Consider the following 20,327-nt stretch of genomic DNA (forward strand, 5'->3'; position numbering starts at 1 on the left):
TAGGGAGGTTGTGGCCCCGCCCCCTGTCACACACAGAGCCGCAGGCGATCAGGGGGTTTGGTCGCTGCCCCTTGTCACGCTGATCCCGGTGCCGGGAGTCCTCACGGCTCCGCTGATCCCGGTGCTGGGAGGCATATTACCCTTTTACTATATAGAATAGAGGCCTGGTGCATGGGTGGAGGCTGGCTGGTTTGTCCTGAAGGGTGTCCTGGATCAGGGTGGGGGTCCCGACTTGGGTGCCTGGCCAGCCTGGATGAGGGGATGATGGCTGTTTGCAGCTGGTCACACACCCTTCAGGGTGGGGGTCCCCACTGGGGTGCCTGGCCAGTCTGGGTGAGGGGCTGAGGGCTGTTTTCAGGCTGGGACTGAAGCTCCCAACCGCTCCTGTTTTCTTTTTTTTTTTTTATTCTGGGCCAGCTTTAGCTCTGAGGCTTGGCTCCAGCTCTGAGGCCTCAGCTGCTGAAAGTAGGTATCTGGTTTATTTAGGTTCTATAATCGAAACTCTGTATCAACTCCAGCTCTGAGATCCCGGCTCGCTGAAAGCAGGTTTCTGGGGTTTCGTTTAGCTTCTATATTTGTTACAATGTTCAAACTGCAGGCTCAGAGGCCGGCAAGGCAGCGGGGAATGTTGGAGTCCTCCGTCACTGAAGCAAGCAAGCCTCATGTTCAGTTTAAGCTGCCTGGCTGCCGGCCGCCATCTTGGCTGGCAATTAATTTGCATATCACCCTGATTAGCCAATGGGAAAGGTAGCGGTCATACGCCAATTACCATGTTTCTCTTTTATTAGATAGGATAGTTAATACTAGTAATGATGGCTTATACTTGCTATTGGCTTGCTGCTGTTCTTAATGCTTTATACTCACTCTCTTATCCATTCCTCCCAGAAACCCAGGAATTGTGTATGATAATCATCTTCTTTTTATAGATATAGAAACTGATGCAAAGTTTTAGTGCTCCTAGGTCATATGGTTAGTTAGTGGTGGAGGTTGATTTCCTGTCAACCATGTAATTTCCTGTCTTTTAGGGAAGTTGAATACATTTTTATCTTTGTAAACTCAACTGGGCTGTTTTCTCAGCTTGGTATTATAATACATTGTATGTTTTCTGAACACAGCATTCACTCTGTCATATCAGTTGTAGCAATGGGGTGGACAACGTTGGTGCTATTCACCATTTCCAGTTATTTCAACTGCAGGATCACCTTATTAGCTGCTTCCAAGGATTTATTAGAGTCCGCAGCTCTTCTTTATTTATTTCAACAGGATACAGTTTGACTTCATTTTATTTTATGTTTAAGTGAAGGTCTAAAAGTTGAGTTTGTAATGTAGCAATCTTGTCACAAGAAAGTGTAAGCTTTAAGTGCCAATCAAAATCCTGCAACTGTGCAGAGGAAATATCAACTATTTCTTCTAACCGAGCCTGATTAATTTCATCTTTTCTACTTTTCAAGCATTTCATGATAGCATCTTGATTAAATGAATTTGACTGATTCAATTGCTGAGATAACTCCTCATCAGATACATTTTTACCAACTACAGCTTTGAAAAATTTGGTAATATATTCCAGAACATATATAATATATTCTATTCTGTGGAATCCCAAACACTCTGATAATCCTGGTAGACAGGATAAATTCAGCCACAAATGCCATCAATTTTTTTGTGCAGAAGCTGTGGGCCTAGCTCAAAGCTGGAAGCTTCTGCAGCCACCACCATATGACTGTGTTTTAATAAGTAAAATACTATAGGGCATTTAGAATAAACTAACTAGCCCAGTGATGGCGAACCTATGACACGCGTGTCAGAGGTGACACGCGAACTCATTTTTTTGGTTGATTTTCCTTTGTTAAATGGCATTTAAATATATAAAATAAATATCAAAAATATAAATCTTTGTTTTACTATGGTTGCAAATATCAAAAAATTTCTATTTGTGACACAGCACCAGAGTTAAGTTAGGGTTTTTCAAAATGCTGACACACCGAGCTCAAATGGTTCGCCATCACTGAACTAGATCTACACCTTTTTTATACATATATTTTTTATTGATTTCAGAGAGGAAGGGAGAGAAACAGAGAGATAGAAACATCAGTGATGAGAGAGAAGCATTGATTGGCTGTCTCTTGCATGCCTTCTACTAGGGGGGATCGAGCCCGCAATCTGGGCATGTGCCATTGGCTAGAATCGAACCCAGGAACCTTCAGTCCACAGGCCTACACTCTATCCACTGAGCTAAACCAGGTAGGGTTACACTACACCTTTTAACGTGAAAAAAATATTTAAAAGCAGAAGGATTAATAAATATTTTAAAAGGATATAGCTAATATGTCTTCTGAGTGAATTTAAATAGAAAATAACAGTATATGCATTTTTATTGCATATGTATAGTGCATATGTATCGTGAATATACAAAAGATTAGATGAGCTTATAATAATTACAGGGCAGTGATTGTGATTGCTTATAAAAAGGAATAAGCTGAGGTGGAAATTAGTTCATAGTACACTATGTCATATAAACTAAGACACCAAGTCATTAAAGCATATCTATTTTCTGTACTACGGAGAAAATATGTTACACTTAAACTAGAAAACAATGTCTTCTTGTCACATCTTTAAAGTTGCAGTATGTGAAACAATGCATTTTTATTTAAAATATTTTTAAAAGAAATGAGATCCACATGGTGGTGTATATACAATTGTCTATTGTATTATACTTGAACTTTTTGTGTTCTGATGCATACCCAAATTAAAAATGAACATTAAAATGATTTGAATGATTTGAAAGGAAGTTCTAGCTTCCTTTTCCTTTGGGACAAATTTCTGTTCGTTTTGAAAAGTTGCAACAGCACTCTTTCTCTTCTCCCCAAGTCCAACACAAACCTTAATCTAATTTTGGCAAAATACTTTTAAACTTAACCTGTTTTGGAAAATTCTGCTGCGGATTTCATTAGATGCTATAAACAATGGCGAGACATGGAGATCCAGGAGCATAAATGGTACGAAGAATGCATTCACATCCCTACTCTGCTTCTTTACACCTGTTTGGGATTACCTCTTCTCTTTAGGCTACGTTTTAATAGAAATTAGATGTGGTAAAGGATCCTGAGTGTCTAAATAAATTTTTTTCATGATAACCAAACTTGTAACCTTTCTCAGTCCCCTTTTCTTGCAAATCTCCTTTTCATGAAATTTTAGAGTTTTTATTGGAGAACAGTCCATTGCTCCCACCTGATAATATTTTGCTTGATGCTAATTCTATGCTTTATAAGTGTGTGTGTGTGTGTGTGTGTGTGTGTGTGTGTGTGTGTGTATCACACCCCTTTTTATTTAGTTATTTCTATCAAACCTGGAAGATTTTCACTTAAATAAGTTCTAGTTGTTCTGAGTGGCAACAAGCCATCTAACTTTATATTAGCTATCATTATCAGTAACAATATTATCACTCATTCTCATTCGGTCAAGCAGATATCAGCAGGGCAAGACCCTGCCTTTCCCACAGGCTGCCTCTCTCCACTTCACCTTACTATCTCCCCATCTGTTCCATTTTGGAACAAGAGGATTCTGGTCAGTGGAAATTTTATGTGCTCTTTTTTATCTTATGGATGAGATGACATTATATCATCTTCATTTGTTATTATCTCTAGCCTTTGCTGGACTCTCCAATGAATAAGGCCTTTCTTTATGGATCAGTTTCCCTCCTGTTTTCCACTGTGCATGATGCCTCTGAATAAACTGCCAGGAGATGGCAGATTCTGCCACATCCTGATTTCTGAAGCCAGTCATGCGGTTCCATACCTTATGTGTGGGCCATTCACAGGTCCCCAGTGTCAGGATCCTGGTAACCAGTGGAAGCTCCCCCATGCCAATAGCTTGAGTTGGCATAGACTATTATGCTAGTTTCACACTATAGCATGATTATGTCACTCAACTTGCCTGACTGGATTTTCTGTTTTTTACTTATATACCTATAAATAAATGACACCCTTAGGAAAAATGTTTTGTTCAAAGGACCACATATCATTAAATCTATATGCTTCTGGGCTCAGCACTTGTCTCAGAGTAGTCTAGCATGCATTTGCAATGGGGTCATAAGACCTGTATATAAATTCTGTCTCTGCCACTCATGAGAAAACTTTAGAAAGTATATTTAATCTCTTTAAGTATCAGTTTATTCATCTGCAAAGTGGAAAGGATTATTCTTACATTGATTGGGTTGCCTTTTGATGAAATGTGATGATGTATGTAAAGCCCTTTGTAGCAGGCCTACCATGTAATAACAAACCCTAAACAATGCCAGCTACTGGCATTCTTTCCCAGCCCTGCTACTCCATAGCTACAAAACCCTGCTCAGCCACTCTAGCTACTTGCCAAACCCAACATGTCTAGCAATGGGAATATCAGGAGACCAGCAGCAAACAGAATCTAAAATTAAGTGAAGGCCTAACCTGGCATCCCATATAAGATGCCATATTACATATCGGGAAAGCTTAATCTCACTGGCACTTAGAGGATGACCAAAGACTGCGCAGTCAAAAATATAACCTTGAAAAATTATCCCCAGGTCTTTTATCCTGAATGGTGTCATCATTTTGCATGTTGAGATTTCAAGGTGATACATCCTTGGTCTGTGGACTCCATAGGAAAAATAATAATGAGAAATATCCAAGAAAGGTCTAAAATCGATGTGTGGGAGATGAATGAATATTCACTGCTCAAGCATTTGTCCCCATGACATTCACATGTTCATTGGTTTTCTGATTACTAACTTTGCCAATGCATTTGACCTAGTTCTTCAGTTGCCACCAAAGATGGTTGCCTTCTCCATCTCTCTCCCCTCCCGAACCTCCTTCATTTTCTACTATTTTTCTACCTTAATCTTAAACATGGTATGAATCCTAGGAATCTCACAAAATGAAATATCTATAGGAATTATTCCTAATCTTGCATGCAAAATAGAGTCTCAACACTACTTCAATTTAACCTCCATAAACTGAATATGTTTCCCTGAACCTGGTTTTTCTTATGAATTCCTTTCTTTTTCTTTAACTTTCTTCATTAGCAATACCCTTACTCTCCCAGACTCACAAATTCAAAACCTGTATCAATTGATCTTCTCTGCTTCTATTCATTCCATATAAAATTACTCTTTGAATACTATTTACTGTCTTTGCAGACTCACTCAATGCCTGCTTCTTCCCCATTACTAGAGTTCCCATATTAGGCCCGGATAAACTTATTATTAGATTATTTCAATATCTACTATCTAGTCTTCTTGCCTAAATATCTCCTCTCCTTAAACTGATGGAAACAAACACACTTAAAATACAATTTTTTCCCAATAGTTCTTTATTTTCTGAAAAATAAAACCCCAAGTCTTTAATTTAGCTTTATAATCTAGGCCTAAATTTTTAATTATTTAGCGTTTTTACCTTCTTAATTTATGAAATTGGTCTGTACATTTCTCTAAATGGCCTTTATTTTTTCAACTCCATTTGCTCTAAACAATTCTCCAAAATATAACTCTGTTTCCCCTCATCAGAATCGTAATCATTCTTTAAGATTTGGCCCCAGTCTCATTTCTTTCCCATGTAATGCCCTTCTGAACCTAAGATTTCATCCATTCTAACCTTTCAACATGTCAATGAATAGTGTACATCTCCAATGCAGGTATTTTTCCATCCTCAGCTATAAATGGAGTCTGTGATTATTTTTAGTTATTTATTTTGTATTTTGCTTCTAGAATGTCTATATAGTTAATTACAGAGACTCTTACTCAGCATCTGTAAATATCTAACACAACATGTTATATTTAATAGACTAAATAAATCTTTGTTGCTTTTATAAGGCATTTTTGTTCCTGATTATAAGCCTGCTTTTTTTGTAAGCCTATTCAGAAAGATCTGCCTACTTTTCGATTTTCTCCTTCTCCCCTACCTCTTACGTGCTTGAAATGAGTGATGATACTTGTCTTCAGCATAAATAGGCAGCATAATAATTAACCTTTCCCTGTTGATTACGCTTCATTTAGAACTGTCTGCCTACTGGCCCCCTCAGCACCACTTCTCCCCAGTGGTTGTTAGCATCAGATCAACATTGCTTAGGGCAGCAAGCCATCTAATGGGCAGGGCTGTTTGCTGCCATGTGTTCACATCAGTCTCAAAATGAAGTTTGCCACAAAGGGTGTTCTACATCCATGATTAATGACCTACTAGATAAGAAATGAATATTATGCAAAGGCTTAATATAACACAGTTAATAGTACTGGTAACAAAATAAAAGTAAGACACAGATGGTATAGATCTGGTCTTTTATTTTTCAACATGAAACATAGAAGTCATTCTCCTGGTTTGTATAGTCTTTATAGATATGATCATACTCAACATTTTCTTTTTACTTTTATTAAAGTAATCATCACTGGAAGAAACAAAACTCAATTTATGATGTGAAAGAATAAACATACACATAAATATAATCAATAGATACACACACACAAATGGAACTTTCTATTGTGCGTCCATAGAACAATGAGATAATTTAAACATGGTTCTATACATGCGTAGCTGATTTTAAATTACAAGGTACTAATATTGCTACACAGGATGCCCACTAATTCAACCTAAAAATTAAATCCTTGTTTCTATCTAATATCTGTAATTTCATGGGTTATTACTTGTATACAAGGGGAGTGCAAACTATTTGATTCTAATATACATGAACTTCAAAGCATCAAGAACTGTAAAGTTTCATTTTAACCTGTTAAAATTTTACTGTAAACTTTATATCAGTGTATATTTTATCAAAATATATTTATTTTCCTCTTACATCCTACTAGTATATCAGAATCAGCTGGAAATGGATGGAAGAGTATGATACCCATAATTTATAAATTGTATTTGCCATTTAAAATTTTAATGAAGTGTTCTGGCAAAAATCTCAATGCATTATATTCATTCCTATATTGATAAAGAAATATGTCTCTTCCTGTTTCTCTTCTTTTATCTGCTAGCATGTATTTCTGAAAGAACTGCAAATACCACATATTATTTAAAGCTATAAAGCTGCCATAGTGTTGAGACCCAAAAAACAAACCACAAAATATCAGATTTATTCCATTACAAAATACAATATAATATGGCAGATAATGCCATATTACAAAATTTATGTAAATTTTCCCTGAGACTTAGAATTTTACCTCTAGATCCATGGAAGCATCTAAATTATATAACTGAATTACTTAAAACTCACTTTTGTCTCACCATAAGATTCTTGTTCACTCTACAATTAAATGTGACACTATAACATAAACCAGGAACAATACATCAATAGTTAACTTTAAATAATATATATATATATATGTATATGTATATATATATATATATATATATGTATATATATATGTGTGTATATATATATATATATATATATATATAAAAGACACGTACAGAATTAAAAATAATGCAATTTTAACCAAGCTTAGATATTTGAAGGCAAATGATCTTCTGACACCAATGCAATAAAAATAGAAATGGCCCATTTTATTGTAGCTATAATAAAGTAGTTGGAAACAGACTAATGATCTTGCCATGAACAACTACTAATATAAGAGCTGGATAAAAATACAAATTAAACTCCTAATTGGAGGCCTCTGAAGATCACCAAAGCAGCAAAGACTTAAGCAATAAAGATCTTAGAGAATATCAAAATGCACTGAACCAAACAGGATCTTCTGCCTACCTTTTTCTCATAGCACATTACCACTTTGCAGAATAAAGCTCAGAGGCCTCGTAGAAACTAAATGTAAGTGTCTAAAGAGTTAAGCAGAGATTTCAGCAGTTTAACACTGCTAGGAAGACACAATTTCAAGTTCAGGTCTTAGTAACAAAGGAAAGCCTAGGTGGACATCATCCCGATTTCTCAGTTGAGACCTTTAAGGGGGCCCGGCTTATGCACAAGAGCAAACACAAAGTAAAAGAACTGTACCAGAGTCAAGACCATCTGCTATAATTTATCTACCCACTAGGACAAAAAACATTAAAAATTTCTTTGGACAAAGCTAATACCATCCCAGCCTCTATAAATAAAAGGTTCAGTATTCAAACAATGTTTTCCAGGACTGTCTGTAAATAACACCCATGTAATACAAACCAATTGACAAATACACACATACACACACACACACACACACACACACAAACACACCCAGATATCATTAGATACTATAATTAGATTAGATTAGAAATGCTATTATCTAGTATTAGAGCTACTAGATTAATAATGATATTATTATTAGAGTTATCAGGGACATATTTTAAAATAAATTTTAACATGTTTAAGAAAATAGGTGGCAAAACAAAATTTTCATCAGAGAAATGAAATCTCTATGTATAAAATAAAAATTTTAATATTGATAAAAAACAACCGATGTCAATAATTTAATAGATGGTTTTAACTGTAGTTTCAAAACAATAGAAGAGAGAATTAACCTAGTCATTCTACTAACCAGAATGTAGATTAAAGTGAAGCAATGTAGAAAATAGAAAAATCAGTTTATATTTTTATAAAATTCAAACAACAAAGAAAAAACTCATAATAGGAAACAGATATCTTTAACTGAGTAATAAAATTGTGAAATATTAAAGATGTAGAATTTAGTAAAGTTGTGCTGAAAGCAAAATAAAAAGCCTCAAATATGAATTCAGAAAGGCAAACAATCAATGACAGAACTTTACAACTTAAACAACTATCAAATTAAACTCAAAGGAAGTAGAAGGAAATAATAAAAAGAAAAAGAAATCAATTGAACACACAATAAGTATACATTTGAAAAAAATTTAAAGTCAAGAGATTTCTTTGAAAATATTAAAACAAATAATGAATTACTAGAAAATTGACTTCAAAAAGTCAGAGAAGACTTAAATTGCCAACGTATAAAATGGAAAAAATCACTCAAAATGTTAAAAACATTAAAAATTAGTATTATGAATAATTGAATGCCAAAATAGTTAAAGATTAAAAATGAAGAAGAGAATCATTATGCAACAACTTAATTTAGAACTTTCTGAAAATTCTGACTTTACCTATTGTTATGATTTTTCTTCTTAATAGGTCATTTGATATAAACAGGATTGTCTGGTGAGTATTATTCTACACTGTTAAATGGTATTTTAAATTTTATACTCACCATGGTGGAATAAATTGGAAGCTCCTTGAATGGATTAACAAGTAAGAGGATGTCCCCAATGAAAGTCTGTTAAAGGAAAAAGATATAAATAGTGTTTGACCCATATAAATAGCACATTTAAAGTTAAAAATCACTCTACAATATGAAGAATAAGGAAAAACTATGCTCTTAACATTTTGTCAATTGTTTAACTTTATAAATAAAGAAATAGACAAGTGAAATTCAAATAAAATCAAGCTAATATATTTGTTCCACTGAACACACAAATAAAGGTGACATAATTGGATTCTGAGAACTAATCTTAAAGTGTTTTTATGAGAACCAGACTGGATAAAAAAAATATAAAATTAAAAGACATAGCAAAATATAATGGAAGAAGTAAACGGGGTAGTAATGAGTTCTATGTTGCTATAGAATAATAATAAAATGCATAACTGAGAAGTTGATAAAGGAAATGAAGATACCTTTAACTAAAAGGACAACTAATGAGATATAAAGGCACATAAAACAGATGGAACAAATAGATAACAAATAATAAATTATAGATTTAAAACCAAATACATCAGTACTTGCATCAAATGTAAAGCTACTAAATACTCTCAATTTTAAAAAAAAAAGGTTATAAACTGGATTAAAATACTGTGTGCTACTCTAAAGAGAAAACACTTTACATATAAAGCATAATACATTTAAAAGTTAAAGTATGGCCGAAACCGGTTTGGCTCAGTGGATAGAGCGTCGGTCTGTGGACTGAAAGGTCCCAGGTTCGATTCCGGTCAAGGGCATGTACCTGGGTTGCGGGCACATACCCAGTAGGAGATGTGCAGGAGGCAGCTGATCGATGTTTCTCTCTCATCGATGTTTCTAACTCTCTATCTCTCTCCCTTCCTCTCTGTAAAAAATCAATAAAATATATATAAAAAAAAAAGTTAAAGTATGAAGCAAAATATCCATTCAAACAATAACAGCAAAAAAAGTGGTTTAGCAACACTCAATTAATAGAAAATATACTTTGAGGTAAGAACCAGTACCAGTGATAAAAAGGGACATTTCACAATGATAAAATAAAGCAATCAGGAAGATATGCAAGTCTAAATTTCTATGAGATTGAAATCAAGGATAAAATATCTGAAGCAGCAACAGCTGTTAGAAGAAAAACATGAATTCACAATGATAGTGAGGAATTTTAACAGGTTTTTTTTCTTAGTAACTCACAAATAAGCAGACAAATTTTTGAAATAAATAATCAGCAAGTTGACCAATTGAATAATGTTACCAGAAACTGCATAAACTAGTTTCATTACATTTAAAAGACTTGAGTCACACAGAGTATATTCTCTGATCATGGTAAAATTAAGACAGAAATTAATAATGGATACCTATAAAATCAGCAGACATCTATAAGAGAAATACATAAAATACCTTTCCACAAAGAAAACTTAGACTTCTCTCTCTGGTGAATTCTTCCCAACATTGAAGTACAAAAATAAACAAATCTTATACAAATAATTCAAGAAAATAACAGGAGAAAAAACATTTCACTTTAAGAGGCCTGCATAAGCTTGATATTAAAAACATAACTAGTAAATTGAAAGAAAAAATACAGGCTATTCTCTCTCATTAAAATACATGCAAAAATTCTGAGCAAAATATTGACAAACTGAATTGCAATAATGCATTCAACAGATAATAGATTTCAACCAAATAAACTTTATTCTAGTAATGTAATGTTGGCTTCACATTAGAAGATCAACTCATATTACTAAGAAGTAAAGAACAAAAGTCACATGATGGTCTCACTAAATGCTGAAAAAAAAACTTTAAATACATTTAATGTCCACTTTTGATTTAAAAACAATAACTATGAAACCTATTAATTCAATAGATCTTTCTTAATCAAATAAAAAGTAACTACACATGGCATCGCTACCACAAACAACATGCTGAATGATAAAATATTGAGACCTTTTTCTCCTGGATAAAAAAATGAGACAGTTCTAGGTACAGTGGGGCCTTGACTTACGATTTTAATTCATTCCATGACGGAGGTCATAACTCAAATTACTCGTATGTCAAATCTTAAAGTGAACGAGTGAGACATGTGATGCTGGGCTGATGTTGTGGCATTCACTGTGACATTCACTACGCCAACTAGCGGTGGGGTATCTGAAGCTGGCTTGTAACCTGAATTTTAGCTCGCAACTCAAAGCAAAAAATCGGCCGAGAGACGGCAAACTTGTTCGTCGGGACACTTGTAAGTCAAGGCCCCACTGTAAATGCCCCACAGAAATACTTATCTATGTGTGCCTCCAAAAAGACATAAGATAGTTTATAACAGTGTTATTTACTAGAGGCCCAGTGCACAAATTCATGCACGGTGGGGTCCCTCGGGCTGGCCGGCAATTGAATCCTATCTTGGCGGGCTGGCCAACAGGGGGAGGGGCCGCAGGAGGTTGGCAGACTGAGTCCCCCATCAGGGCCAATGGGGGAGTGGCTAGGGGGCGAGGGGAGGGGCCACGGGAGGTTGGCTGTGGGAGCGCACTGACCATCAGGGGGTATCTCCTGCATTGAGCGTCTGCCCCATGGTGGTCAGTGTGCATCATAGCAACTGGTCGACCAGTTGTAACAGTCACTTAGGATTTTACATATATATAACCCTAATATGCAAATAGACTGAACGGCAGAACAACCAAACAACAGGTCACTATGACGTGCACTGACCACCAGGGGGCACACACGGAACATGGTGGGCGTCCACAGCAGGCAGCAGAGAACGGAATTTGGTGGACGTCAGCCATGGCTGGATGGTGGAGCAGGTGAGCGGAGGTGCCAGATCAAGGCAGGGTGCTGGTCACTGTCATTGGGGCAAACCTCTGATGGTTACTCAAAATTCTTTGCTCCCACATGTCGCAGTCCCACCCGGCGCTTGTACCTGCTGCTGGTGCCAGCCCCGTTCGCACCCACTGCCTGCGCCAGAGCCGCCACTCACACCCGCTGCCAGCACCCGGTGCCAGCCCGGATCGCTCAGTGCTGTCAGTGGGCGCAAGCAGCGGCTGCTGGCCCTGATTGCCCCTGAAGGATTCTCCACCTCCCCTGCTCCTGAGAGGGGATCAGGCAGCAGGCATTGCTGCGCCAGCCCCGCTCGCACTTGCTGCTGGCACCGGCCCCAATCACTCTGCGCCCTCAGCAGGTGTGAGTGATGCCAGCACTGTCAGCATGTGGGAGCAGCAGCGGCAGGAGTGGGGTTGCAGGCAGACAGGGGACTGGTGGCCAAGGCAGGATGGGCCAGGCAGGGGCGCAGAAGATGGGCCGAGACCTGCCCCTGTGCCCACTGAAGCCTCGCAATTCACAGTTCCTTTCAAAGTGCACGAATTCATGTACTGAGCCACTAGTATATAGATAATAACAAAAAAGTGAAAATGACTCAAAGGTTCCTCAACTGTAGAGTCAATTAATAAATTAGGATATAATCACATAATAGTTTATTGTATAGGAATAAAAGTGGATAAGTAGTGTTACAAGGAACAGTATAAATACAAGAAACAAAATGATAAATAAAAGAAGAAAAACACAAAAGATAATACAGACAGTCCTTGGGTTATGTCAAACTCAATGTACGTAGTTTCATGGTTATGTCGCCATCTCCCATCCTATCTAATAATAGAGAAACATGGTAATTAGCCGTACCTCTGCTACCCTTACCATTGGCTAATCAGGGAGATATGCAAATTAACTGCCAACCAAGATGGCGGCCGGTAGCCAGGCAGCTTGAAGAGAACAGGAGGCTTGCTTGCTTCAGTGACGGAGGAAGCCAACGTTCCCCGCCTGCCTTGCCAGCCTCTGAGCTTGCAGTTTGAAACATTGTTACAAATATAGAAGCTAAACAAAACCCCAGAAACCTGCTTTCAGCCAGCCGGGCTTCAGCCAGCAGGACAGCACCATTGTTTCAATTATAGAACAAACGCAGATCCCTGCTTTCAGCCAGCCAGGATCTCAGAGCTGGAGTGAGAAGGACCACAACAGTGTTACAATTATAGAACCCAAACAAACCAGATACCTGCTTTCAGCAGCCGAGGCCTCAGAGCTGGAGCCAAGCCTCAGAGTTAAAGCTGGCCCAGAATAAAAAAAATTTAAAAAAAGGACAGGTTGGGAGCTTCAGTCACCCGCCAGCCTGAAAATGGCCCTCAGCCCCTCACCCAGACTGGCCAGGCACCCCAGTGGGAACCCCCACCCTGAAGCGGGTGTGACCAGCTGCAAACAGCCATCATCCCCTCACCCAGGCTGGCCAGGCACCCCAGTGGGTACCCCCACCCTGATCCAGGACACCCTTCAGGGAAAACCAGCCGGCCCCCACCCATGCACCAGGCCTCTAACCTATATAGTAAAAGGGTAATATGCCTCCCAGCACCGGAATCAGAGGAGCAGCGAGGCCCCCCAGCACCAGGATCAGCAGAGCCGCGAGGCCTCCCGGCACCGGGATCAGTGTGACAAGGGGCAGCGGCCAAACCCCCTGATCGCCCTGCAGCTCTGTGTGTGACAGGGGGAGGGGCCACAACCCCCTGATTGGCCCTGCTCTGTGTGTGACAGGATGCAGCGCCCCAACCCCCTGATTGGCCTTGCTCTGTGCCTGATAGGGGGGAGCTCCCCAACCCCATGATCGCCCTGTGGCTCTGTGTGTGACAGGGTGCAGCGCCCCAACGCCCCCCCCCATGGGTACTGCTCTGTCTGTGACAGGGTGCGGCGCCCCAACCCCCTGATCAGCCCTGCTCTGTGTGTGACGGGGTAGAGCCATAACCTCCCCATTGGCCCTGCTCTGTGGGTGATAGAGGGCGGTGTCCCAACCCCCTGATCTGCCCTGTTCTGTGTGTGACAGCGGGCGGTGCCCCAACTCCCCTATCGGCCCAACTCTGTGTGTGACAGGGGGGAGCTCTCCAACCCCCTGATCGGCCCTGCTCTGTGTGTGACAGGGTACGGAGCCCCAACCCCCCTGATGGGCCCTGCTCTGTGCGTGACAGGGGGTGGCACCGCAACCTCTCCATCGACCCTGCCTTGAGTGTGACAGGGGGCGGTGCCCCAACCCCCAATCAGCCCTACCCTGAGCGTGACTAGGGGTGGCATTGCAACCTCCTGATCCGTCCTGTTTTGTGCATAACAGGGGGTGGTGCCCCAACTCCCCAATCGGCCCTGCTCTGAGCCCGACCAGGGGCTGCACCTAGGGATTGGGCCTGCCCTCTGCCACCCGGGAGCAGGCCTAAGCCAGCAGGTCATTATCTCCCAAGGGGTCCTAGACTGCGAGGGGGCACAGGCCGGGCTGAGGGAGCTCCTCTCCCCCCCGAGTGCACAAATTTTTGTGCACCAGGCCTCTAGTTTATTTATAAAAAAAAAAAAGTTCCATCATTTCCACATATGTACATATGAGCTTTATATTTTTTATTATTTATTTACCACAAGTAATGGTCAGGAATTGTTATCTTTCTTTTGATTTTTTTTTTACTGTTTCACTTCATTACTGCTGTGTATGTGCTCCATGTGAGTGATGTAGGTGCTTACTTAGGTGGGTTCCGACTTACAGCGAAAATCACATTACGTAGAGCCGTAGGAACGGATCTCCAATGTAACCCAAGGACCTACTGATGATTGATGATTTCTTTTATGTAAAATTAAGAAAACAGACAAAACTATTTGCTAGCCCAACATGTCAGAAACTTTTGTGATGATCAGGGTGGCTTGGGGAAGGGGCTTCTTATATTACATTTCTTTATGAAACTGCTGATCATACATGTGCATTCAACAAATAAAAATTCATGTAGCTATACACTAATAAATTGTGCATTATTCCCTTTATATGTTGTAATTCAATACAAAATTTACTTAAAAGGATTGGTGAGAATTTTATAGCCTAGTAAAGAAGAAAAGAAATGAAAGTGAAATAAATGAGCTGAAAGGAGACCTTATTCATTTAGTATCTCAAAATTAGTCTTATTCCATAGAATAAAAATGAAACTAGAAAGTAGACTGAGGGATAACTGAGAAATCTGTTAGTTAAGGAAGATAAAAAATTTTTTTAAATAAAATTAAAATAGAGTAACTCCAACCTGCATTTTCCTATTATAAGATAAAACCTGTTTATTTTGGTCTAATTACTAAAGAAAATTGAGATTGCCTTTGATAATATATTTTTGATGAATAAAAAATAATTTATGAAAATGTGATCTGAATGTTAATGGTAGTCATAAAAATGATTTCATATAGGTTTATACCATAATCTGAAGAGGCCATTTTGATAAAATGGAAAATTTTAAATTTACTGCAGAAAAATAAGTTTTAAAATTACAGAAATGTAAAGATTTCCCTTACCTCATTTTTCTAATACATTACTTTTTTAATAACTTACACATGTCAAGTGTTCAAACGCATTTTTTAGGCTGAATGGAATCACATGCAACTATATGGCAGACACTGCACAGCATAGCATTCTGTAGTGAGACTTTAAATAACTAGGCTAGCTTGGAAAAGATGTGTCCATCAACATAATTTCAAATAACCTGGAAGTGAGGGAGACTTCAACTTCTGACAGCAGCTGGTGAACTCCCACCTCTGGAGATGCTCTTAAAAAGAAGACCTGCTGCCTCGAAGTAGGCCACCGTGAAGGGAACAGTAAGTTATTAAGTGGCTGAGATGAGCCAGGCTCTAGACTTGGCTAATGAGATGTTACAGAATTTATTTTTGTTTTGTAGAGTTTCTTTTCTTTATGAGTCTCAAGTTCCACTAGTGTGTTTGTGAAGAGAGTATCGCTTGCATACTTATCAGCCATCCATGAAGAGATGTGATTGCATCTTCTATTCTCTCTGTGACTGTTGACAATAATTGTTTGGGAAATGCAATGCCTTTACTCTATGCATTTCCCAGCAAGCAGATGTCTCATCCTCTGCAATTCATTTTCTGTTTGATGATGTGAGAACTTCCTACTGCTAGAGACTGTATGGAAACTACCCAATTTGATAGCTAAATGAAATGCTGTACACTTAGTTAAAAGAGCAATTTACAGATTATTTTGAAAGATCATCTTATATAACAAATCAGACTATTGCCCCCCCCCCAAAAAAAAGGATGAAAATCCTTGTCAAGCAATTAACTCAGATGAAATATTTTATCTTGGCTCTGATGGGCCAGTGGCAGAAGTGGAAGTCATGTTCTGTGTATATTTTGAAGAAAGTGCTGATGATATTTGCAGTAAAATCAGATATGGGATATGGAAGAAAAACACACATTAATACTTTTACCAGCACTTTGGCCTGAAAGATGGAAGAAAGGGGATGCCATTAATTGTGCTGCGAGAAGCTACAAAAGGGACATGTTAGGAGGGTGTGTCAAGATCAGACTCTGGAATTTGAATATTTGAATTTTGAGTCATCTATTAAACTAGTGCCTTTATATTTGTGGGAAAGAAACACTGGTTTTTATTTCCAATTCCTCATGGACCAATACTTTTGTAAAACATAATAAAGATGAATTCCTGGACAAATGAAATTGAAAAAGACAAAGACATACAAAATAAAAACTTGATTCTTATTAGATTCAAAAGAAGGAAATTAAACCATCAAATTGCTATGAGCTTCTAAATGCTTACTCTCATTGAAGATTGCTAATAAAGGTCCATCCAATGGTGCATAGGATACACTTTGAGAATCACTTATTACCATTCAATCAATAATGTTTAAATTGCTTGTCTATCCATGAGGGTGAATTCAAACCATAACAAAGAACGCTCATCACAAAACTGTTCCTAGACAATTTAGCTCTTCAATATTTCAAGTACAGAAAATAGGAAACCCATGCCTCACACAGTGGCAAATTTATATTTTATGTGAACTTTAGCAAATCAGGGGACATTAATTCTGATTTTCCAGAGAGCAGAGAGTATCTATGAAGATGGTCCACTGTGTGGAGGAATTAGAGCCATGACTCAGATAAACAGGTAGGAAGTATTTGTTATTTAAGATTAGAACATGATTGGTTAAGACTCTTTTTAAAAAATATATTTTTATTGATTTCAGAAAAGAAGGGAGAGGGAGAGATAGAAACATCAATGATGAGAGAGAATCATTGATTGGCTGCCTCCTGCACTCCCCACATTGGGGATCGAGCCCTCAACTCTGGCATGTGCCCTTGACTGGAATCAAACCCAGGACCCTTCAGACTACAGCAGTGGTTCTCAACCTTCCTAATGCCATGACCCTTTAATACAGTTCCTCATGTTGTGGTGACCCCCAATTTTATTGTTACAAATTGAACATAATTAAAGCATAGTGATTAATCACAAAAACAATATGTATTTATATATGTGTTTTCCGATGGTCTTAGGCGACCCCTGTGAAAAGGTCATTCAACCCCCAAAGGGGTTGCGATCCACAGGTTGAGAACCACTGGTCTACAGGCTGACACTCTATCCACTGAGCCAAAACAGCAAGGGCAATAAAGACATTTCTTAAAAGAAATTCAGCCATTGAGGTTTCAATGCATTCCTAAAGGTTTATAGAAAAGAAAAAAAAAAAGAAAGAATTTGAGCAGTGGTCATCTGATATTACTAAGAAGCTAAAAACAAGAATCAACACAATGATAGGGAAAGAGAATAAAATGGAATAAAAATATTACACAAGTAACGGTAATAACAGACCAACATAATCGGTTTTCTCCACTTTATGCCAATGACTCAATTCCATTAATTTTAAAAGAGGTATTTAATTCTAAGTGTATTTACAGTGGCAGGCAATTTATCCAAGCATTAAAATGCTGCATTGAATTTTCATAAGCTAATCAGCACCTGAGAATTGATGACTTATAAGGGAATCACAGACTTCATATTTCCATGAAAATTACTTAATCAATTTCTCAGCAGACTAGAAAAAAAGGATGTTGTCAAAAAGAGATAGCAGACGTGTGTATAATCAGATTTCACTATAGATATTCTGATTGAATTGCTCTGAGTTGAATATAACAAAATCAAGGAGAGAGAGAAAGAGATTAAGATATGAGATCACATGGTGTCTAAATTATTACTAGTATTGGTAGAATTCACACATATAAAGCAAGGAAGAACCACAGCAAATAAATTCTCCATGCTGTTTGTCATCTGAGCCATATATTTATATCCTATTATCAAATATCCCTGTATACATTATTTACTTTACAAAGATATTTCCTGATAATTTAGAGGAACAATAGCTTATCATTTCATGCAAATAGGGAGGCCGTTTTCCTTGCATAATTAACTTCTCGTCTTTAGTTTCCCTTTTCCAGATGTAGAAGACTAAATTAAATAAATCAAACAAACAACATTTTCAAAAGTGATTAGCAGATCTGATGGTTCAAGCAAGATCTTCCACAGCAAGCATTACAAGAAAGTTGTCTACCCTCAGGATATTCACTTTCAGATAACAACTCTGAAATTTGGAATTTGCTGAACTTGCCTTAGAATTGCATCAGTAGAATCACCCTGAGCTCTGGAGAAATACACTGTAAGCCATCAGCATGACCAGAAGCAACAATAAATCCATTACCTGTAATATTTGCAGCACTGAAGAGTAAAAATATGCTGCAAGACAAATGCAGTGCAAAAGGCAATTTAAAAGGCACTTACGTATATCTGATTGTTCCCAAAACGCTTTTGAATTTCATAAAGCAGGCTGCCATCGTTGAGCTCACTGAGTGTTGCTAGGTCATCATTTGGAGCAGGAGGCATTAGCTTGACCTGGGAGAAAAAATAGAAAAGATCAATTCTAATTGCTTTGCAATCAACTTTCTTCACAGTTGGATGTTCTATTTCAATTACATGTCAAAAGTTTAAAAACCACATGAGTTTGAAACTGTTATTAAAAGATGAAATGGCTCACTTATAAGAAACAAAAAAATTCAACAGTCATAGAAAAATACATTCACATGAGAATTTCTGTTGCGTACCCAAGAGTGCATTCACACACACACACACACACACACACACACACACACACACACACCAAATGTCAGCTTACATCCTCCAAAGACATTAAGTCTATCAAAATCATTTCAGCAGGTTGATCCTGCCTAGTCCCTACTTACAATTTAGACAGCTCTAAACTGTGCTAAGTCCTTTGTGAGACAAGCAGCTGAAAAAACCTCACGTATTTGCAGTGTTTCCAAAGCTAAAGCAAAACTTTCTCAAATTACTGTTGTTGGCATGGAAGCAATCTGCCTGGAATTTAGTTTCTGCATACATCTATGAGAAGGCCAGATTTTTAAAGTAAACTCTAGAATTTTGGCTTGTGATTTTTATTCTGCTTTACAATGCTTTTAATATTAAAGTAGCTTTGAGATTAAGATAATTCTGTCAAGAAAAAATGCTTTCCTATTCAATGTAATATAGAATAACAGTTTAAAAATTAGACAAGATTAAAAATTAAAAAGATAAATTTGTATTATTTAATTAGATTAAAATCTAGCCTTTATAAGTTAAAAATGGCCAATTTTTAACTTTATATACACAGGATATGCTCAGCAAAGCAAATATTAGTTATAATGTGACAACTTTGTTCTTCTCATGTGAAACACTGAGGAACAAAAGAACAAGAATAATCTTATTAACATTTCTATGAGTTCATAGCTATTTTGGTGCCCATAGCTAATATTTTTAAAATATGTTTTTAGTAATTTGAGAGAGAGAGAAACACTGATCAGCTGCCTCCTGCATGCCCCATACCGAGGATTGAGCTTGAAACCAGGGCATGTACTCCCACTGGAAATCGATCTGGTGACCTCTTGGTTCATGGGATGATGCACAACCAATTGAGCCACACAGGCAGAATGCCATAGTTAATTTGTAATAACAGTAAGTTTATTTTTATAATTAGCATTCATATTTGTATTTATATTTTATATTTGTATCATACATTTAACTATTGGATGTACCATCACTAAATAATTTGATCCTAAATATTACTGTTCAGCTAAATGTTTATAGAGTAAAAAATATTACACATTTTTAAAAGCTAAATTTAGGGCTCTTTCCCTGACATGAGTGGTTATTTTAAAAAATGCAATCTTTCCCATGAGTTCTTAAATTCAGATCATGGTTATCCAAGACTGTTAATCCTAATGCATTAATAATAGA

General features: G+C 37.6%; 1 protein-coding gene across 2 annotated transcripts in view; it reads right to left on the reverse strand.

Annotated features, from left to right (window-relative positions):
- MYO16 (myosin XVI) overlaps positions 1-20,327 on the reverse strand; it is a 417,071-nt gene that overhangs the window by 290,211 nt on the left and 106,533 nt on the right. For both annotated transcript variants that reach the window (XM_036301819.1, XM_036301818.1), the window contains exons 10-11: positions 18,822-18,932; positions 9,182-9,247 (exon numbers count right to left, since the gene is read on the reverse strand). In XM_036301819.1, coding sequence (XP_036157712.1) covers positions 9,182-9,247; positions 18,822-18,932 — 177 coding nt within the window. The remainder of the gene's footprint in view (positions 1-9,181; positions 9,248-18,821; positions 18,933-20,327) is intronic.

This window comes from Myotis myotis, unplaced genomic scaffold (assembly GCF_014108235.1).
Source record: "Myotis myotis isolate mMyoMyo1 unplaced genomic scaffold, mMyoMyo1.p scaffold_m19_p_3, whole genome shotgun sequence".
Taxonomy (NCBI): domain Eukaryota; kingdom Metazoa; phylum Chordata; class Mammalia; order Chiroptera; family Vespertilionidae; genus Myotis; species Myotis myotis.